Genomic DNA, 22957 nt, shown 5'->3' with positions numbered 1-22957 from the left:
CCAAGACTCAGCTGATAGGAGGCCTACCTGTGGCAGGAATTTAGGGGAGCCACTCAGAGCCTCAGATTGGCCTGCACTGAGTACAACCATCAAGAGTAGGGCCTGTGACCTTAAAACCCCACCTGTAAGAAGACCACTGCCCCTGTGTAGGGCTGGAAGTCCTTTGTAGCATGAAAGGTCGTCAGGGAGATGGACAAGGTGGGAGAGCTGTGTCAGTGTCCCTAGTGACAGGGTCAGAGCCTGTGAGGGCTTTCCCTAGCTTGGTTTACCCCTTTGTCCAGCCTTCCTCTGACCTCAGCAGCCTTCAGGCATTGTTGGCTTGAGAGAGAACCGAAGAGGTTCTTAAAAGAAGGTAATGTTAGAATCCAGTCTCTGCCCAGGCCTCCCCTCACAGGTACTGACAGGTACCCCACTGGGAAAATGTGAATCTGGAACTAGCAGACTTGCCAATGCCATGACATCTCACCTGGAAAGTGAGTTTACATCAAAAGGATGCCACATCCTGTTCCCTACCCCCTTCCCTGCCTGTTGCCTGGGAATCAGAGCCTGGCCGCAGGTTCTGGTTGTGAGTCCTCCCTCACCCTAACACGGTATGAGACTCCCTCTTCTACCACATGGGCTCTGATTCTCTTCAGAGACCCCACCATGCTGTCTGTCTCTAGTGCAGGGGTCTGAACTCTCCTCAGAGCCCCCACCATGCTGTTGTCCTGATCTGTCCATCCATGGCGTTACTAAGTCTTCTATTAAACTTCTTAGTGCTGGTTGTCCATCTCAGTGTTCTCTTGAACCACCCGCCCATCCAAAACCTAACAATTTTCAGCCAGGGCTGTGGGGCTCAGGAGGAGATGAAGTGGAGAGAACAAACTCGCCCCAGGAGTGTGAGTACAGGGCTGGCAGGACTCTCTCCACTGCACTGATTTCTGCCTAAATGCAGTCTGCTTCTACCTGGGGACAGCTCAAGCGCCTCTCTGCTGGCCTCTTCCGCCCACCTCCAGCTCTTGCTCATCTGAATGCACGTTCTGCCGTGGTTCTAGGTCTCAAGACAAGCCTGGGCTGTTGCTGCACATGCCTGAGGAAGGGGTAGAGCTGGGACAGGTTCAGCAGCTTGATCCAGGGCATGCCCCCAAATCTGTGTTTGAACAAAGGTATGCTAGGACTCTGTTCTTGGCATTACTGACAGTGAGATTTTGCAGGCCTACTCAACTGGCGGATGAGGTGTTTTGGAACCTCCCAGGCCAGGGAGGAGAGGAGGGCTTTGTGTCTTAGGGCTCTCTCTGAAGGGTCTAGGAGAGCAGGCTCTCCATTTCTTGACCTGTAGAGGACAGGGGTGTGAGGAAGAGTGCAGTCCCTCAGACAAACAGATTTACTTTGCATTTCTGGTTTGGGCAAAAAGCCTGTGGGGCTCTGGCTGGAGGCTCACGTGACCGGCTGGCTGCTCTGGGGCAGACAGATGCTGCGGGGAGCCCTCTGTATACAAAGCCATGCTGGTGGGGTGGTGGCTGGGGAGCCCGCCCTGCAGATGTTGCTAAGTGAAACCTGATGTGGTGACATGAGAATCTGTAGAACGTCTCACAAACAACCTTCTCTGGGATGTTTTGGATTGAGTTTTGTGGCTATGACGTTAAAGAGCCTCACATGTCAGGATAAAAATAGCTCTGGCCTCAATACACAATGCGAGTTACAGTGCAACAGAACCAGATGCGAAAACATCAGTCGCCCAGCTCAGACTCTGCTTGCAACGTCCCTGTTCCATTCTCTACCTCCTTCCCTGCTGAGGATGGGGCCATGGACCTGGACAGCCCCACTGTAGCCATTAGGATTTATTGCCTTGAGAAGGCAGAAGAGCCAGTGGCTGCTCAGAGCACCCAGGAGGTCAAGGGACCAGATGAGCCCTGGACCTTGCTGACTTAGCCCGGCTGTGGAAACAATGTGCCATCCCCAGGCTGGCTTCTCTTTTGTGAACCATCACAGGGGACAGGAGTACAGTCTGTGCCCAGCACAGGAAGTGTTCCATGAAGTGGCAGCGTGTCTAGGAGCTGGTATGGGACTGAAGGGGACAAATGAAGAAGGGGTAACTCTCTCACAGAATTAAGTGGCTGGGAGGAAGGTAGGCCAAGCTGGGTTTTGAACTGGAGGGAGCACCCACTCCATGGCTGTGTGGACAAAAGGATGCAGCAGCAAAAGCACCCTGGTGACTCGACGACCCAAGAGGTGACCAAGGACAGGAGCTGGGGCTTCTCCCCTATCCAGGTGTTTCAGCTGCTCAGTTCAGAGCACAAGGCAAGCTAATGGGTCACAGTGGGATTTGGGAGGGATTCCTAGCTGACAGGGCGGTGGTGGGGCCACAAAGTCACCTTCCACTAGGAAGAGACCACTGCTACAGCAAGGGCTGGGGCCAAGGTCAGTGCTGGAGGGGGGTAGCTCGAACTGCCTAGATCTACCAAGAAGTGACCTGGGGGACACCTCTTGGACAGTAGGGCTGGGGAACCTCAGCTCATCCTTGGTGACCTATACCCAGCCATCTTTCATTTCAGTGATTCTAAAAAAGGGTACTCACCCTTGCTGGGCACCTGATGGGGGGGGGGATTCATACATGGAAAAACAGCTCCCATGGCCTGAGATGCACATCTAAGGCACATAAGTCATTTGGTGATACTAATAAAAATGGTGAGTCCGAGAAGCTGGGGTAACCTAAGTGTTTACATTTCTGATGCTTCTGAGCTACTAAGGTGTTGCAACCTGAACCTTGATGGTGGCAGGGGTCTAAGAGGTCACAGATCAACTCTGCCAACCACCTGGACAAGCATGAGGAGTCAGAGAGAAGGTGGTCTTGCAGACGATGGGCTCAGAGCTGGCCTGAACACTTGGGAGGTCCCATAATACTGAGGCAGATGCCAAGGCAGTCTCTCATAGCACAGTGCTGACCTCAGCCCCGCCTATGTAGGAGCTTCCAGAGTCCCCAAGCATCCCATCTCAGTTTCGAGGGGTGGGAGGCGATGTCTGAAGCAGGATACCCATTATAGGGCACAGGTGGCAGATCTTTCTGACCCTGTGCCCTCACTCCTGCAGCCTCCCAGGAGCTGAAAGGGCAAAGGCCTTTGAGGTTCAAAGAGCAATGGGCAAGGCTCTTGGGGGAGCTGGAACACGGTCTGCTGTGACTGTAGCAAGTGGAGGGGCCGTAGGACAGGAAATGAGGCTGTATGTGACCTGAGGTCAAATGGGGTTTCCTGGAATCACTGTGAAAATAGAGTTAGTTCTCCAGGAACCGGCAGTTTGGAGCTACAGCTGGGCACGGGGCACCCAGACCAGCCTTGGACCACTGATTCAGCTCTTACTGCTGCTACCCTCAGGTGAATGAAGCTGCCAGGGCTGTAAAAGTGGGAGGGGGTTCCATGTTCCTCTGAGTGGGGTTGGGTGGCCAGGCTCCTGGGCCAGTACTAATGCCTATTATAATCAAGGGAAGAGCAAGAGTTCTCTCCTCTCAGATCTGCTGGAAGGAGGTGGGCTCATCCAGGTGAAGCACCATGTGAAGCACTTCACAGCGCTGGGTCCCAGGAAGAGAAGCACCAATGCTGGCAGGCATCATTACCACTGTTACTACAGGGAGAAATGGCCTAGTTCCCAGAAGCCTCCTGGGTTTCTTCCAGGATTGTCTGGTGACAGAAGATGCTGCTGACATCTGGTCACTCTGGTCTGGGCTGCAGGGGATGAAATGGAATCGAAGCATTTCACTTTTGCCCTTTCTAGAGCCAGAGGTGGAGACACTGCAGACAAGCGAGCCCTGCAGGGTAATGCTGCCATGAACAGTTTTAGCCTATCAAGGGAGCTGGGAACAGAGTGCTTGTCTAGCATACACAAAGCCCTGTGCTCCCTTCCAAGTACCATGTAAACCAGGAGCAGTGGCGAATATATATAATCCCAGCTCTTGGGAGGTAGAGACAGGAGGATCCCAAAAGCAAAGGTTACCCTTTTGGCTCCACAGTGAGTTTAAGATCAGCCTGGATAAATAAGACCCTGCCCCAAAAAGAGAAATAAAAAAGAATGACCTATGGCAAGTGTGTGTGATGTTAGACAGAGATTTCCTGCATGGACCTTCTGCCCAGCCTGTACATTGCTGACGATCTGAGGATGTCTGGGTCTCCTCAATAGCAGAGCTATTCAGGTCTTGGGAGAACAAAGGGTGGATCCTAGGAGCTCTTGGGTCCTGCTAAGCTCTCTGTGTATGTTCAGGGCCAGGTGGGCCCACAGAGACCTGGTCATTGCCCCTTCTTCCTACAGCCTGGCAGTGCCTCTGCAGACTCTTCCTCAGCAGAGTTGGGCAGAGATGATATATAAGGAGCTGAGCCCCAGGAGACCAAGGAAGGGAGACAGGGAGATGTATCTCTCTGCTGGTTTGTCCCAGAGGCCCTTGCCTAGGCAGCTCCTCTCCCGTTGTCTGGGAGGTGATTCCTTGCTGGTCAGGAACAAAGGAAGTGGGGTGAGGAAACTCAAGCCTGGGTCTCTGTCCTGGAGGGAAGAGATGTTTACACTGGGTCAGGCAAAGGAAAAAATCCCATGTGGGCAACTCTGCCTCCAGAGCCCTGGGGACCACTGCTGCGGCGCATTTAGGCCGACACAGCACTCACCCAGGAATGTGATCTGCAGCAATGGAGTTTACAGACCAAATGTGCACTTGCTTCCTTGCTGATGCTCTGACTTCATCTTTGTTAGATTTTCTCCCCTTGCCTCCAGAAAGTTCCTTCACTGAGGCTGGGGTGATCTCCCCTTATGAGACACAGCACTGCACTCTGCAGGTTCTCAGAGATATGTCCTGGAGAGGCAAAGGAAAGCAGAACCCAGACAGGAAGACAGGCTGGCCCTGTATCCTCTGTCCACATGCAAAGTTGCATGGACACTCGTAGAACTGTGTGTGCCCGGGAAGTGCTCTGGAGGAGGGAAGCCAGCAGAGGAATGAGTACATTTCCTGCATGCTTTCTGACCTCAACACCACCCTTCACATCCTTGGCATCTGCCGGGGGTCTCCCAAGACAGCTGGGCCAGGAGAGGGCAAAGGGCAAACTAGCTTCCTGCATTCTTTCATTACTGGTTTGCTCCTGACCTTTCAAAATCACGGACCTGCCTATAAACTCTGATGCCAGCTGTGGGTGTGTACATCTGAATGCATATACATCTGCCTGGAGGTTCTCACAGCCTTGAGCCCCATATAGGCTAACCTTGTGGCTCTCGGTGTTCTGTGTTGGTGAAGGAAGAGGCATGACTGGCTGCAGACACTTCCCTGGGATTCTTCCCAGGGTGGACTTTCTTCCCATCTGGTATACTCTGTCGTTTTTCTATGAATTCCGAGTGTCCCTGGCTGATGGGAGGCAGTGTGACAGCCATGGCTGGTCAGGTTAAGAGTTTCTATCACCTCAGTCTCATCTGATAGGTGGCCTGCCTATCCTGGTGTGAGGTGGTGAGGAGTTGAGATTCAGAGCTCTGCGCCACGTAAGTCCCTTCATCTCTTGTCCCTAGGCTATGGACATTTGTTATCAAAAGACTCTCAGGGACCTGTAGGACCCTAACTCCTGTCTGGTGACCACAGTAGTTTCCTGGCCCGTGCCCGCAGTGGCAGGAACCTATGTCTTAGTTATCACTTCTTTGTGCACAGGAGGAAGAGAAAACAGACGAAGGGAAAGATCACAGGTATCCCACCCCAGCCAAGGTTGGGCTGCCTCACATAGCCTTCTGTTGCTACACCTTAAGGATGCTTATCTTCTGGGGAGGGAGGACTGAGGACTCTTTGCCTAGGCTCCTCCCTCCCCTTCTAAGATAAGCCTTCCTTTTCTCTCCCTGCCTCAGCCCCGTTCCCACTTCCTGATCTGTACCCTACACTTGATCTCTGGCATCTCTGCCATCTGCCCCCACAACTTTAGGCTGGCCCCAATGTACTGACTTGGAGACAGATTTGGAGAATGAACTCCTGAGCTGAGGGAAAGGAGACAGAGCTATAGCAGGGGCCTGGCAACAGGATATGGGAGCTGTTTCCCTGACCACAGCTACTGACTGCCCAGGGGAAACTGGTCTCCTGAGCAAGGAAGTGATGGCATCCTGGGGAAATGGGAGAGACGAAGCCAGGCTGTCAGCCAGAGCCCATCACTGCTCTCCTGTGTTTGGCAGAGCAGGCAGCAGGGAAGCCTGAAGCAGGGTTCCCATGTGCCTCCTACTGCAGGGCTGGGTAGGTCTCCTGTCATGGGCAGGTGTCCTCAGTCCACAGACTTCTGTGATATAACCTGGCATGTTCTAGGGTACACCGAAGCCTGTGGAACTCTGATAACACTCAAGTTCTCAGACCCTGGGCCTGGTGTCTGGTTAAAGAGCTGAGGGGTTGCTACTGGGGCAGGGTAGGTGTTCTATGGGTCTGCAACCAGGGACCAATATACTACAGAGCTGTAGGAGGGAACTCACTGAAAGGCCCTAGGTCTAGGTAAAGATAATGAGGTCCTGGTGCCTAGACATCATGAGGAGTTCAATGGACAAAGATCCAGCAGACACTCAACTCAAGGGCACTTTCCTACCAACCCATGTCCCTGAGCCCTTTTAAAGATCACATGGCTGAGGGAGGTGTTGTCTGCCTGGGAGTGGAGGAGCTGGGCAGTGTGTGGCCAGGGAGACGAATCCCCTGCCTTCTGGAAGGGACCTGAGGGGCAAATACTAGGAATGCCTTGGCTACCTCCACCTTCAAGGATGGCCTGGAAACAGCCCGTTTGAATTATGCTGTCTCTTGCCTGGGTTGCCTGCCACACAGAGAGCTATTCTGAGTTCAGTGAGAAGGAAATGGCTGCTGAGCCTTCTTCCACCTGTGAGACCCAAGACCAAAGGCCCTGGCTGCCTGTCAGTGGAGATGCTGGCCCAGAAGGTTTTGTGCTTAGTCATGGTTGAAAAGCATCAGAAGTACCAAAGATGAGGGAAAAGCTTGTGAGGGTCTCTTTGGGGGCCTCTTTGTGGTTGAAGATCATGGCAGGAAATCCATGGACCCTCACACATGGCAGGACAAGGGGCTCATGAACAACAGCCTGAAGGACCCCCTTCAGGACAAGACTCAGCACTAGTGTTTCTCAGTCCCTTTCCCTCAAGGGAAGACTTACTGGGAGGGTTCAACAGGTTGGTTCTGCTGGAGGTAGGCACCTGAAGCTCTGAGTGACTGACTCGGAGGTCAGGGCCATCAGGTGCGCCTGGGTCATCCGTCTGGCCTGCAGGGGAGGAAGCAATTTCTGCCAACACCTCCAGATCCTTCAAGACAACCTGGGGAGACAAGCGGAGGATGAGTGATAAGCTCCCTACTGCATGCTGAGCTGACCTGGCAGAGGTGAGGTCAGAGTTGAGGGGCAGCCTGCAGGGCAGGGAGAGGCCTGTAGACTGTTGGCTGTGAAAGTGCTTGGGAGAGTGTGATGATGCTATGGATTAGGAGACCACTGATGGTGGTGTCTGGGGGCTCTGGAGGAAGGAAGCTAGAATCAGGCTGGTGAATCCCTTTCCCATAACCTTCCTCTCTGTCCTAAGCAGGGATAAGCATGATACACATGAGATGCAGGTCTTGGAACCAAAAGTACATAATACACAGGCTGTATCTTATGGTCCTTGTGCTGTGTGAGGCCTTGGAGCTTTTCCATCCTTGTCCACACAACATGTTACTGTAGACATGACACTGGGCTCCCCAGAATCCAAAGGGCCCTCCATAGTTGGGGTATAACCCTGACCTCCAGGGCTAAGGGCTCCCTAGTGTCCAGACAGGTGACTCCCAGGTGTCCTACTTAGCCTCAGATGGGGTGAGGTCTCTTCAGCTCACTACTGGCCTGCTGAGCTCTTCTAAGGAGCATGGGGTCAGGCCAGAATAGGAGTACAAGTTATGCTGCTGGACATCCCTGTAGCTCTGGAAGATGTACCACTTTCACCTGGCACTGGTGCTTCAGGATGGCAAAGCCTATCCCATTATGGCTTTCCTACAGTAGGTAGTGGGGAGAGGCCAGGGATATGAAGGGTTGGGAAGGCATCACCATAGATGCTGGCATACGCTTTTGTATAAATGTCATTTGCCCCAGTGGCTACTGAACTGCCTGTCCTAAGACCGGTGCTCCCCATGCCCTCCCACTGCAGATACTGGCAGCTTTCTGCTCCCTGCTCATCAGCTCTCAATGGGTCTGTGACTTCAGTGATAGAGTGGTAGAGACAGGCAGATCCTGGAGGCTCACTGGCCAGGCAGTCTAGCTGAAATGGTGAACTTCAGGTTCAGAGAGACCCTGTTTTAAAAAATAAGACGGAGTAGGGTGTGGAGGTGCACACCTTTAATCCCAGCAGAGGCAGCAAGGGGATCTCTGTGAGTTCAAGGCCAGCTAGGGCTACAGGGAGATAGTATCTCAAAAAAGACATTTTTTTAAAAAAAAAAAAAAAAAAAAAAAAAAAAAAAAAAAAAAAGGATGGATAAGGCATAGCAGGTTAAAGGTACTTGGCTGCTGAGTCTGATGACACAAGTTTGATCTATGGAACCTATATGGTAGAAAGAGAGAACCAATTTCTGCAAATTGTCCTCTGACCTCCACATACATGTCATGGTATATGTGTGTGTGCATGCGCGTGTGCACACATGTGCGCACGCACACACACACAGAGCCACTTTGGGCTACGTAAAAATCAAAATTCAAAGTATGCTTTCTCCTGGATGAGTATCACTTTCGTACCACTGTAAGAAAAAAAAAAAACCCAAGCTGGACCACTATGAGTAGAGACTATATGTATACTAAAGCCAGGGAATTCTATGTGTCTTTAAAGGGCTATTTTTATCTTAAAACATACACACACATGAAAGACATGGCCTACCCATTTCCGAAGTGTCAAAAGTGGCTCCATCAGTGTTGGTAACAAGCCACTGCCTCACCCTACACTGCTCAGTTCCCACTATTCCAAGTGTCCTCTTGGCCAGCTTTGCTGTACCCATGTTGAAGCTCCCTTTGTTGCTGGCCCTTTCTGACCCCTTGGTCTTCTCCAAGTTGTATCATGTGTTCAGCATGTGATCTTAACAACTGCACTGTGGCCACCTCCACGCTGGCCATGGCATCACTCACACACATGCCACCTCCCACTGCCCCACATCGACAGACCCTGTCTGAGTCCCTGCTCTGTATCAGAGCTACACTAGGTACTGGGCTGTAGGAATGAGTCAGAGTCACCTTGTCTACGGTTTGTGGGCACAAGTACTCCTTGCAAAGAGCCCAGCACTCGCCTTTCCTTCCATGCACTGGAATTTTGGGTTTTACTTGCTCCTGGAATAGTTTTATTTGTTGGTTTGGGAGAAATGGATCTGCAGTGGTTGAAAAACATAGTTGCTACACAGCCCTGTCAAGGTGGCAGGAGCTCTGCATCAGTCTGAGAACCTGAGGCCCCTAGGTGGGCTTGGGCAGAGGGCCTAGGTCTCTGTTTCCACAGAAGGAGGAGTCTCTAGCAGGCTCTTTGCTCCAGAAATGGAAGAGACAGAGGAAGGAGGGTGTGGTGGGGAAGCAGATGGCACAGTAGTGACAAAGAGCCCTGAAGGATGAGTAGACCCCAGCATCCAACTCATCCAGGTACTCCATTTCCCAAGCAAGCCACTTTCCAAAGGCCAAGGAGGGGAAACTAGATTAGCGACTTGGGGTGGGGAACAGGGTGGGGTGATTCACCCAAAATTAAACAGTGAAGTAAGAATCAAGCCAAGAGTTCCATAAAAAATTTAAAGAGTTACCATAGGTATACCCCAACTCCTAGGTGTTACCAAGAGAATGGCAAATATATGTCCACACAGACACTTCTATGTGAACAGCCCAACAGCTGAAGAGAAAAGTTCCTTTTCTGATAAACAGAATGTGGTAATCCATCCTAAGGAACATGACCTGGCCATAAAAAGAAATAGGGGCACAGGGAGATGGCTCAGTGCATAATAAAACCTTGCTGCGTAAACCTGATCATTTGAGTCTGGCTCCCAGAATACGTGTAGAAAGCCAGATGTGGTAGGATTCCCTTGTAATCCCAGCACTCCTATGGTGAGATGGGAAACAGAGACAGGAAAACAGCCTGGAAGCTCATAGGCCATATGTGTCACATGGGCAGAAACAAGAGACCCTGGCTCAAAACAAGGTGGAAAGTGAGAACTGATCCTTGAAAGTTGTCCTCTGATCCCACATGTGCACCACGGCATGTGCTCACTCACACCACACATATCACACAAATTTAAAAAAGAAGAAATGGGATATTGGCCTGTGCTACAGGAGGAATTTCATAAACACTTGCTAAATGAAAGAGCCAGACACAAAAGGCCACAAACTGATGATTCCATTCACACAAGGCAAGTCTAAAAAGATGGAAGTACATTTGTGGTTGCAAGTAGCTAGGGAAGAGACTGCTCATGTATAGTTCCTTTTTTGCGGTGTGTGTGTGTGTGTGTGTGTGTGTGTGTGTGTGTGTGTGTGTGTGTGTCTTTTTTTTGAGACAGGGTCTCCCTATAGCCCCAGCTGGCCTGGCACTCACTATGTAGGCCCGCCTGGCCTCGATCTCAGAGAGGTCTGCCTTGCCTCTGCCTCCTGAGTGTGGGGACTAAGGGTGTGTGCCACCATGTCCCCCCTCCCTTTTTGTGGGTGGGTGAAGATAAAATGTTCTGGAATTAGACAGTGACGATTGTACAACTTTGTGAAAATATTTTAGAAACTGCTGAGTTTTGGTACATAACTATGTGGAAGAAAAAATAATTAAGCCAAATCCTCAAATCAGTACCTGAATTCTCAGTTCAATGGTACATGCAGAGAATGCTCTCTTGCTGCAGCCTCCACCCAAGGTGTTGAGTTTTTCTGATGCCATATGACCTGATAGCTGACTCAGACTCAGAGTAGAGACAGCAGATCGAGGAGGTCACCCAGTCTTTCTTACACTTTGCTTTTGTGAGCCCTGTCACTCTTCTTAGGTCTGTCTGTACAGGTGGACAGAGGCTCATGGTCTCACCCCAGAGGTGAAATGTACCAAATGAGAAAAGGATGAGCAAACAAGGCTGGCAAGGGCCTGGTACAGAATACAGGAGGCTGGTGCTGGCAAGATCTCCAATACTAGGACAGGCACACCGACCCACTAGGTATCCAGCTGGTTCTTAATTCCAACTGCAAGGATGCCTGGGAAGAACCAATAGCATGCAAGAGGCCTGTCCTGTGCAAGATGCTGTCTACTCAAAGTGACTCAAGAATCAGGCTACAAGGAACAAGGAGGTTGGAGGAGCAAGCTGTACTTGTTTCTGGCCAGAATGGACACCCTCAATCTCCGTCGGCATCACCTTGTACGCTACATGATCCAGCTCTGGTCCCTAAGCCCAAGCCTCTTAATAACACTACTCAGAGCTTTGTGGCTAGACATTCTTGACTTCTAACTCCCACCCTGGATCAGCTGATGTCATCCAACACTGCTTTCCTCTTCCTAACATCTACCAAGCAGCTACCATGATTTTGCTCTGGCTGTAGGAAATGCAGGGCTGGCCAGGACAGGCTCTGCCTTTGATGAGTCACAGGCTGTAGGGATATACACAACTAAGTATTTACTGATACCAGAGCCTCTGAGCCTTAGGACCCAGCAAATTGGCCTGAGGGGAGCCTATGGAAGTACTGAGCATGAGTTTGCCAAAGGGGTGTGTAAGTGTGTGTGGCGGGGGATGAGGGGGACATCTGAAGTATTCTCTTAAATAGCATAAGCTGCTTATGGATGCAGAGAACAACTTGGCACATTCCTGGAAACTAAGCTTGTGATGGTTGAGCTCTAGAGTAGGATACGGAGCTAGAGGGGGCGTGTGGCCAGAAATCAGGCTCCAGGAGTAGGCTAGGGAAGACTGCTTATGATCCATACCAAGGAGTCTGGATTTCATTTTGCAGGTGGTGGCATCTCAGTTTTCCCATATGTGCAAATGGAGGCTTGACCATGCAAGGGTGCCCTGAAGCCTGTGAGATCAGCTGGCTCTCTGAGTCTAAGAACACAACCAACTAGGGTCTGAAAATATTATGGAGGAAGTGTCTATAGAAGACATGTATAGACTTTTTTCTTATCACTTTTCCTAAAAAATGCAGTATAATAACCATTTACATAGCATTTACATTGTATTGGGTATTATTTTAAGTCATTCAGAGACATTTAAAGTGTATGGAACAATGCATGCAGATTAAATGCAAATACTGATTTGAGCATTTTCAGATTCTAGTATCCAGAGGGTCCTGGAACCAAACCCTTATGGGCACTAAGGAATGACCGTAGCCACGTGCAAAGCACAGAATGCGTGCACAAAGTCTGGCCTACCACTTCTGTTACAAGACTTTTGGTCTTACTGCCAAGCTGTTAATAGCCCTGGCTTGGTGATGGGGAAGGACAGCAGTATCCACACTGAGGGCTTCCCAAGACAATGTGCCCCGTCTAGTTTTCTACCACCGCCTCCTGCCCACTGGAGAGCACATAGCCAGCGAAGCTGCCAATTTTGTATTAGAAATACTCTTATTTTAGGAAGTTTAACACCAAATGGCAAATGAATGCAAATTACACTTCAATTGCACAATTAAAGCCGGAAATGCTGTCTACAGTCTCCTTTGGTAACCCCAGCCACTCCTCTTGTGCTTACATAGCAAACGATTTGTCTCTGGTCCCAGGGGCTGGCAAAAAGCCCACAGCCATGCTGGGGGCATCACGCGTGCACAGGTGCACACACAATAAACTCTTCCTGTCCCTAAAATAAAGCTGGAGCCAGAAAAGACATGAGGAAGGGAAGGAGCTGCTTGAATGGAGGGCAAGGAACAGCTAAGGGTTGGTACTGGGAACTATTCTGGGGTACATGGTGGCTCTGACATCAGCTCTGGTGTTCAGATCCAGTTGCTGGCTCTTTCCCAACTGACCCATACTCCCATCTTGGACCTTGGGGCTTTGCAATAACAATAAAAATGAAGACCTAGCCCAGGGAGGGAGGAGAGCTATTAAGAGGAAGGTCTTGTCAATAGAGGTGCTGAGAAAGGCCAACAGGGACAGCAGAGAGTGCCCCTGTTAGACCTGGCTTTGAGTTTCTGTGCCCAGGCCAGGGCTCCAGTGTTCCATCCCTGTAGCCCCTGGAGATTCCTGGAATGTGGAGGAAGATCTGGGACAAGAATTCCTGCTTAAGGATCCCACAAAGCCGGAGGAAAAGCCCCCAGAGCTACAGCTATGAGGCCAGTCTTGCTCTGCCTCCAGAAACACAGATCCAGTTCTTCTGCCAGTGAGCAGGCTGACTGGGCCCATGCCCGATGCTGGCCTGGAGTCTTGGCTCTGAGGATGGGGAATGGCTCAAAGCAAGCAGGAGGAAGCCACATCAATTAGTATGCGCTACACAGCATTTTTGCAAAATGAATATAAAACACTTGTGCTTTCTTTTTGTGTGAAAGAAAGAAGTGGGGAAGAGCGGGAGGGAGTTACAGGAAAGCAATATTCTGCAGGAGCAGGAGTGCCTGCTGTTACCATGGCAGTGGGTGGGGGTAGGGCGGGCCCACTGGCTGGTCCCTGGTTCTGGAGTGCAATGGGCTGCCTGACTCCTCGCTGGAGTGCAAGGGTCAAAGTTGGGGACAACTGAGTATAGAGCACCCCTGACAAAGTGGCTCTGAGGGGAGTCTCAGGAGTTTGGGGGAAGAGGCTTCCTATTCCCCAAAGGGGTAGATAGCCAAGAGGAGCAAGCCAGGGAGTTCCTGAGAAGGACCCTCTGCTTGGAGGCAATTATACTGTAGCAAAGGGCATTTAAAAAATGTGTATGGGTGTATTGCCTGCATGTATGTAAGTGCACCCATGTTGTGCAATGCCCACCACAGTCAGAAGAAAGCATCAGATCCCCTGGAACTAGAGTTATAGACAGTTGTTGTTAGCTGCCATGTGGGTGCTGGGAATTGAACCTGGGTCCTTTGTAAGAGCAATCAGTGCTCTTAGCCTCTGAGCCATCTCTCTGGCTCTGCAAAGGGCATTTTTCGTACTGGCTATATGGAAGCATCTGGGTAGGGCCAGATACTGTCACCTGTTACTCTCTCTTATTCTACCAGCCAAGGGAGCTCTCCTGGATGGTGCTTTTTTTCTCCTGTCTTGCACCGGTCCAACTAGCAACTACCATCCCAACACCTGTCCAGAGCCCAGCCTGGGAAAGCAGTTGGGTTTGGAGGGCCCTCTGCCCTTTTCTCTCTGTTATGGGTGCTGTGGCTGCTCCTTTGGCATCTTGGGCATGGTTACAGTCTTCAAGTCCAAGTCCTCAGGCTGGGAAGCCTGTTCTTACTTCCTGCTAAGACTCCTAAACCCGAAGTTCCAGACAAGCAACTTAGCAGATACTGACCTGTAGCATATGGGAAGGAAATGGAAGATGGATGATTCGGAATGGCTTCTACTAAAGGGACGAATGGACAAGCATCCCACTTTAAGGCACCCACTGAGCTTTAGGAAACACTTAGGAAGCTCTAGGTTTGTATGGGCAAGTGTTGGCTGAGGCTGTAGATGTTAACACGCTCAGCTACCCAGATCCTGCTGAGGGGATACCTTACGCTGATAGGAAATCCCCAAACAACATCTTCTCCTGCCAGCTGGGAAGAAGGTGTGAGAATGTTCCTAAGACATACACATGGTACTGGTGGGAGGGGTGGATTCAACTCCAGGTGCTGGAAGCTGCACTCTGGTCAGTGCAGGCCAAGGCCAAGGGCGATCTGATATCTGTGTCCAGAGCAGCTGGTGGCAGGGTCTCGAGAGGTGGGGCGGAATCTGGGTCAGATCAGGCTGCTTGCTCCTCATGCTGTGAGGCAGAGCTGACACGAAAAGCAGAGGCACCAAAGCCTGGCTTTCAGAGGAGCCTTGGGCCTTCTGCTTCTGTCTACATAGAGCCTAGTTCCTTCTGTTAGCTCAGGGCCCAGGTCTCCACCATCCTTCACCACATATAATATGGCTCCCATTGCCTTTGGGCCTGGGAAATAAGCCAGAGAATTCACCCTAAGGAGCCAGGCTGAAGGCCAAGAGCAGTGGGAAATGCACCCACACCAGCTGGCACTGGGGATGAAGGCCTCTGCCCTGAACACAAGGTAAATAGGGACTAAAGAAAGCAGCGGTCAGTCTGGCAGAACCATAGGAACCCCACTTTCTGCAACAAGACAAACACCACCCCAAAGAAGAAAATTCTAGATTTGGGGTAGGCAACTTCTGTCCAAGCTTGGACCCATTTCACTTTCCACTTAGAAAACCACTCAGTTGCCAGGCGTGATGGTGCATACCTTTAATCCCAGCACTTGGGAGGCAGAGGCAGGTGGATCTCTGTGAGTTCAAGGCCAGCCTGGTCTACATAGTGAGTTCCAGGTCAGCTTGGGCTACAGGGAGACCCTGTCTCAAAAAAAAAAGTGAAAACCAGTCAGTTTACAACGCTCTGGCATCTTGTTAAAGCAAAGTAATTTATAGCTGTACACACACTGAGCTCACAGTTAGTATTGGCTGACTCTGAGCACATACCCTTGGCAACCTGGGCAGTTCTTCTTCTCAAGGGAACTAGTGCCTAGTCTTGAGCAACTATGCAAAGGCCAGCACTTATCACTATTGTCAGTCCCACTGATTGGCAGTGGAGCACACTGTGGGTTCTGGTGGCTGCCCCTCTTGGGAGTACAGGAGAAAAGAGAGTTCAGCCTGGGGTACGAAGAATTAGAGACCAGATCGCTGACCCCTTTCTTACTTAGCCCACAAGTTTTCCTTCTTGCTGACCCCAACATTCTCCTTTGCACCATCCTGGGCCCCTGGATCTCAGGGTTGTAAATTTTCTACTGAGCTGGGCAGGGAACTCAGTGCAGCTAAAGAGTGGGGCACACTCATACCCCTTAGAGCTCTGTTACCAGGTGATGAGCCCCTGGGCTGCGGTAACCAGGAGAGGGGAGGGTTCCTATCTCTAGGGTTTTGCTGAATCCCAGCTTACTGGCAAGTTTTGCACAACCCCTGGCCTGGGGAGGCAGGCTCTTCTTAAGGCTTTGCTGCCTATGCACTCTGCCAAGGCAAAGTCCAAGAGATGGGGACAGGACTGAATGGGATCAGCTCACTTTAAGCCAACCTGGTTTCTTACCTTTTTATAAAGTATTTCTGAGCATCAACCATGGGTTGGACAGACTTTTCTCTTACAGCCCATGGCTAACTGGCTACTATAGAGTCATAAAGGCTAAGATGGGATGGGTGTACAGACAGAAGGGTCCTGGCCTAGCCTTGATTTGCAGAAAGAGGTGCGTGTGGGACAGAAAGAAGTATAGAGAGGGATGGAAGGAAGGAAGAGAAGGGAGAGGAAAGAGAGAAAAGAGGGGAAAGGGGGGAGGGATGGAAGAGGGGAGTAAGCAGAGGAGAAGAGATGGGGGAGGGAGCATGCATGAGTTTTGGAGCACTTCATGAAGCATCTAAGTAGAGATCCTGACCAAGTTCCTTAACTTTTCTAGGTCTCACTTTCCTCAGGTGAAATGTGTACATTCTCTACTGAGCTGAGCAGGGAACTCGGTGCATCTGAGGGGGGGCGGGGCACACTCATACTCCACAGAGCCCTCTCAGAGGCTGATGGGAGGATAAAGTCTGTACTCTTAGGGTTCTGGGTATAGGGTGTGGGATAAAGCCAGTGAGTGTGAAGGGAACTCTCTCTGTCACCTGTGGAGACTGATCCTCTTCTGGCTTGAGTGTCTATGACCTAATAGGAAAATGCCACTGAAACTCAGCTTTCCAGAGAAGAAACCAATACACAGACTGGAAGAAAACTTGACTTCTAAAGGAGCACTGTGTGGGGTGTGGGGTGTGGGGTGAGTACAGGGCGCCTTGGCTTGGCCACCAAGTCCAGGTTATATGGATATGGGGGACAACAGCTGGGGGCCCTAGATTTGTAATAGATTGTGTGCTGGTCCACAGCTGTATGACTCAACCAGAGATGTGCACCAAAGTATCTTGGGACTTTGTGAAAAATGCCAGCATCCAGGAGATGGTCCAGCTTGAGGGTATAGCCGAGGAGGTCTGGGGCAAGGCCTTGGAAATCTCAGAGAGCCAGAGGAAGGTAGCCTGGTCTGGACAGAGCTGTGGGCTTTGTATCCAAATGGTTGGATTTTGGGGGCTCCAGGGCAGGATCAGGTAGTATGCTCAGCCCTGTAAGCAACTCAGTTCCCTATCCCAGGAGAAAGCTGACCCCAATGGATCCCCTTTGTATATGTCCTGTTGCTGACAGGCCCAACCTCTGGGAAGAAAGCAAGTCTGCTTTTCTGATGCCTTTCTCAGCCCATCCTCCACTTCCATCAGGGGCTAGGCATTAGACTGCAGCACCCACCCCACCCACAGTACTTACTGTCTTAAGCTTTGGGTTCTGTTTGCCCCTCTGTCCCACAGAAGGGTCTAGAGAGACATAAACATACAAACCTCCCTGGAACACAAAACTGGCTTTATGGAGTGGGATGGTGACCTCCTGTGGTTATTGTGGCTCTCCCCTTTACTCTGGGGTGGCTAATGGAGAGACTGTAAGGAAAGTGTGAGACCTAGAAGAATGAGAAGGAGAAGCCCTCTTGGTAGGCACAATTCTTGCTCTTCCCCTCAGCTATGACTAACAAGGACTCATTTCAGAAAGGCTAAGCCCTCTCCAGCTTCCTAGCAGTAGCCGCAGGTACCTCTGGTGGGCTGTGGGATGTAGCTGCTGAGAGGCTGGACCAGGGAATCTTGCTGTCTCCAGAAGGAAGGTATAGGGACTGAGACTGGGGACCCGTTTCTTCCCTCTGCTAGCTGGATGCTCCTGTTTCTCCTTTTCCTTGCTCTTTCTCTCCTAAGCCATGGTAGGGAGCTGCAGGGTCAGCTGTGGGAGAGCTGAGGACCCACAGTACTTAATGCTGCAGGCAGCACCCCAGTGCTCAGCAGGAGAGGACTCTGGGCTCTCTGCTTATCTTCCCATGTGGCATAGGCTCCTGCTGGAAGAAGTAAGCTCTGGGTTACAGACATGTTATCTTAGTGCTGTGGGTAGAGATCCAATTTTAAAGAAGCCCATGGAACTGAGGCAGGAGTGGAGGGGTTGTTTTTGTTTGTTTTGGAGAGTAGATGGAATGACAATGAGTGAAATAAAAACTGAGGCAAGGAGCGGAGAAAGAAAACCAAGTCTCATTCTCAGGGAAGACTGTCCGCTTTTGAGCATGCAGCATTAGCATTCTAGGGAGTGGAGTCAGGACCACACAAATTGAGAGCTGAAAGGACCAAAGACAATCTAGTCCAACCCAAGCATCTTAGGAAAGAAAACTGGTCCTATAGAAAGCTGAGCAGCATGGGACCAGAGGCCTCCTGAACTCTGAGATCCCTCAGTGATCTTAGCCACTGGCCTCAACTCTTTAGGAGAAGCAGATAAGTATGGAGAAGGATTCTGGTCTAAGCCTGGGGTGAGAAGGCTGCCACCTGCCTCAACCCCTGCCGTCCATCAGCTGAGTAGACCAGGCACCCCATAAGACCTGGAAAGCAAAGTCAAAGTCAAATGCTCAGAGGGAAAGGCACATCCACAACCAAAGGTCAGTCAAGGACAAAATACCACGAGGGCAGTATGGGGCTGAGCCTACATGAAGCTGTACTCCAATCTGCAGAGACCCTGTATAGGGTTTTAGATCCTTTGGAATCAGATTGACCTAGCTCCCAATTCTTGTTCTTGGCAGTGTGACCCTGGGAAAATGATCTTCCCTATGCCTGAACTTTCTTATAAGTCAAACTGAGAGAGCTGAAACTATTCTAGGATCACTTGGCAGATTTGTTAAGACAAAGATGTGATGGTTAATGCAACTGTCCACTTGATGAAATCTAGAATCACCTGGGATATGGGCCTCTTATTTACTGTGGAGACTATTCTGACTGTATTAATTGAGGTGGAAAGACCAGCCCATTGTGGGTGTCATTCCCTGGGCAGGGGATCTTGGACTGTATAAAGAGAAAGGAACTGAGTAGCAGCACACATTTACTTATCTCACTCTGCTTCTTGACTATGGCTGTGATGTGACCAGTTGCTTCAACGTTACTGCCTTGACTTTCCCACTATGATGGAGTGTGCCCTGGAACTGAGAGTCAAAATAAACCTTTCCTTCCTTACGTTGCCTTAAAAAAAGACTTATTTATTTTTATTTTATGTGTATGAGTATTAACCCGCAATAATGGTTGTGAGTCACTATATGGGTGCTGGTAACTGAACCTGGGTCTTCTGCAAGAGCAGCAAGTACTATTAACTGCTGGGTTATGTTCCCAGCCCCCTTAAGTTACTTTTGTCAGAGGATTCCATCCCAACAACAGGAAAGCTAAGACAGATGCAGTGGAACAGTGAGCCTGTTTGCTCCCTGTCCTCTCACAGGCACACTGCAGTGCGGTTCCTGAAGAAGGCTGGCAGTGGGACTAACAGAGGGGCCATCATCAACTCCCAAGCTGTCCTTAACGGGAGGGCCTCGAGTTAAAAGGGAAGGCCTCATCTGGAGGCAGATCCTAAGAGATGGCTAATCTTCAACTGAAGGTACTTCCCTCTGAGGACAGAAGAACCCTAGTCACCTTGGAATCTATAAAGATCACAGCCTTCTTCTACCATTTCTCATAGCAAGCTCTTGGGTTTGGGACTTCCCTTTGGGGGAGACTTCATGCCAGGGTCTGTGTTGTCACTAAGTAAAGCAGGAACCTGAGCCCTAAGCCCAAGTGGCCAACCCACCAGACCAAAGTGACAAGGACTCCTTGAAAAGGGAAGTCAAAGTAGCCTCTAGGGGACTGAGTGGAATGAGGTGGACTGAGAAGAAAAGGGATTTAATGGAACAACAGGGCTACTCTGCCTTGAGATGGGGGAAGCCTAAGGTAGTCTTGGGTTAGGGAGATGGCTCAGTGAGTAAAAGTGCTTCCTGCCAAGTTTGATGAGCTGAATTTGATCCCTGGACCCAACAGGGGAAAAAACTGACTCCTGCAAGTTGTGCTGTGCATCCACATGTGCTGTGACATGCATGTATGTGCATGCACACACACAAGCACACTAAATAACAGATATAAAAACAAAAATTGAAGTCTCTGTGTGATCTGCTGAGGGTCGCAGGGTCAGGTACCTGCATGGAGAGGTCACAGAAGCAGTGCTGCTCCAGCACAGCTGAGCTGCTCCTTCAGCTGCAAATGAGCCTTCAAAGGGCTCTTCCTGGCAGTTTGACCTGGCCGGGTAAGCTCTCTCCCTGGAGAGCCAAGAATCTCCTCTGTTTTTGTGTTCACGCTCTTCTGAGACTTGCACCATGAAAACAGATACCTTTCAATCCCTACTCCAGGGCAAAAGAGGTCACAGCAGAGTTGTCTCTGGGGTTCCGTTCTACTGGCAAGGAAGAGGCCCAGAGATGGTGACTGGCTAGACAGGCAGAGATGTGCACCGAAGAGGACAGCCAATGGCTCACTACGTGCCCAGTTCTGCTTCCCTGAGAACTCAGCCTAGGTGGAGAGGCTCACAGGCAGAGTTCTCCTGAGATATCCCATTGAGCTGAGGACAGGAAAGGCAGCTGATGGATAGGATCGGGGTCCATCAATATATTTGTAGGGACTTTGAGCAACTTTATAAAAAAGTCATTTTCAGATGCCCCTAAACCAGTCCTTAGATCTTCTCCACTGTCCCTTTTCTCCTGTGTGACCCTGGGAGCATCAACTGCCCATATACTTCATAGCTGGTGGGTTCCTGAGCTAGAGGCTCCACCACAGTGGTCAATAATGCCCCAGAATGTTACCTGACAAATTTCTAGAAAGGTGGTTTTGTTCTTTTTGCTGTGTCTGCACCACTCACGTTAGCCTATAGCCCCTATCAGCAACTTCTCCTGATAGTCGCTTGGAAATTAAGAGAAAGAGGAAAAGCAAGAGCTTATCCTGGATTGGGGATCTCTTCTCTGATGCATTAGGCTTCCTGCCTCCCCAGTCCTCACATGCTGAGGGAGATACCAAACAGACCCCATTGCAGAGAACAGATTCACAGTTATGCAGGGCCCAGCAAGGTTGACTTCCTGGTCTCAAATCTGCTTGAGAGAGAGAGAGAGAAAGGTCATGGCTGCTGAGGCCCTGGCATGTCTCTGCCAATGATGTCCTTTTTTTCCCTCTCCTTGCACCTGGGGCAATCAGTTAAGAGTCCTTCCCTGGCAGGTAGGAAGAGTGATGTTTAAAGACACTGTGGACCATGCTGATAACAGAACTCTGAGGAGTGTGGCTGGCACCAAATGCTGCCTTACTCCAGCTCTGAGCAGCTCCAACCCAGGGCTTCTAGAGAGGCTGAGGGAGGACAAGAAGGACACGAAGGGGTACTAGGTACTAGTCTGCTTCCCCACTATCCCCTGCTTGGCTCTCTATGATAGAAAACAAGTCGGCAAAACCCTCTGTGCTCTGTGGGCCCATCAAGACAGGTAGGAAACAGAAATAGGGAGCAGTCTCTGTTTAGACACTGGCTGCTGAAGCTGAGGCAGGAGGGCTTTGGACAGACCTGGGGCCCATTTTGCTGATCACAGTGTATCTCTGAGCTTTTCTATAGAAATGATCCCCCGCATCTGAGGGGGTCCCTCTACCACAGGTTCCCACACCCTGGATCCTGTGCTGAGCCCTTGAGGCTCATGATCTCATTTAAACCTTCTGATAAACCCAAGAAAGAGGCTCCTTTGTTACTTTTCCTTTATGGAAGCAGCCTAGGCCACTTGCTCCAGATCTACCATTAGGTGGCAGAGCCAGAATTGGACTGCCAGACCTGTGCCCTTGGCTGCCAGGCTGCACTGGCATCCGGGAAGAGAACATTTTTAGGAAAGGATGCCATTCTATATCATTATAGAATCTAAAATGTTGTTACCCTCACTGTGAATGAACAGAATATCCACACAAGATCCTGGGCTGTTACTGCAGGACAAGATGACTTACTGGGGATAAGTCTTAACCCCAGGCAGGGGAGTTCAACACCTGGAAAAGGCTGTTTTCTAAGAGGTGAACTTCAGGGACAGGAAGGTGGACACAGTAGGCATGGTCTGGTGAGTGCCCCCTAACCCCCAATAGCAGTCTAGAAGGCAGGTGTGGACATCATTAGCCTTACTCCATGGGCTCAGACATTAAACTCCTTATTCAAGATTGCTGCCAAAGAAGGCCCAGAAGTAGGGTTCAGCCCTGGGACTGGTGGCCAACTGTCCAGGATGTCCACACTCATCAGGGACAGATAGTCTTCCAGGTCTCTTCGGAGACTAATTCTCCCCTGGGAATTCTAAATGCAGGTTGGCAGGAAGTTATCCTTGAGAGTGAAGGATCACCTGAGGTCCATAAGTAATCAGGCTCTCTCCGACCCGCAGGCTTCCCTCCAACCCGCAGGCCTCTCTCTCCGGCAGTAAGTCAACTGCGCCCTCCTCGCCTTGACTCCCCCAGCCTCATTCACCCTCCCATCTCCCCCGCCCATCTCTCCTCCTAGCCTGGGTCCTGTCCCATTCCTTGTCTTGGAGCCCCAGACACCTGGGGAACCACCACTGCTTCCTGATCCTTTGCATCCAGACCAATCCAGCTCCTCAGTATAGTCCCCAGGAGCCCTTGGGGCTGCTTCCCACACCCATCTTCCTTTGCATCTCTGGGTGGCATGGCCAACAGCTGCCCTAGACCAGTATCTTTCCTGGGCCTGGCTCCTAGGCCAGTCCAACTCCCAAATTCCTGAGGCCAAAATCTTTCCTGGAGGATCCAGACCTTGGGAGAAAGCCTGAGAGCATCTGATCCTCATCTGACTTGGGCCTCTGTGGGAACTCCTGAAGACAAAAGCAATCTGGCCACTCCAATATAAAATCAAAAGAGAGAACTGGAAGCTTAGAGGAACCAGCTTTTCATGCCCAAAAAGTAAATTACAAAGACACAAAAAATTCACAAAAAGAAGCAGACCTAAACTTGAAGGCTTGAGTCTCACACAAGAATCAGAAAC

At 50.5% G+C, this 22957-nt stretch overlaps 1 protein-coding gene across 1 annotated transcript in view; it reads right to left on the bottom strand.

The window, feature by feature from the left end:
• Vac14 (VAC14 component of PIKFYVE complex) overlaps positions 1-22957 on the bottom strand; it is a 114216-nt gene that overhangs the window by 45895 nt on the left and 45364 nt on the right. The window contains exon 13 of the mRNA XM_008834971.3: positions 7125-7281. Coding sequence (XP_008833193.1) covers positions 7125-7281 — 157 coding nt within the window. The remainder of the gene's footprint in view (positions 1-7124; positions 7282-22957) is intronic.

This window comes from Nannospalax galili, unplaced genomic scaffold, assembly GCF_000622305.1.
Source record: "Nannospalax galili isolate Female #2095 unplaced genomic scaffold, S.galili_v1.0 scaffold56, whole genome shotgun sequence".
NCBI classification, from domain to species: domain Eukaryota; kingdom Metazoa; phylum Chordata; class Mammalia; order Rodentia; family Spalacidae; genus Nannospalax; species Nannospalax galili.
The sequence above is the reverse complement of the archived record's forward strand: the minus strand, read 5'-3'. Positions and strand labels throughout refer to the sequence as shown.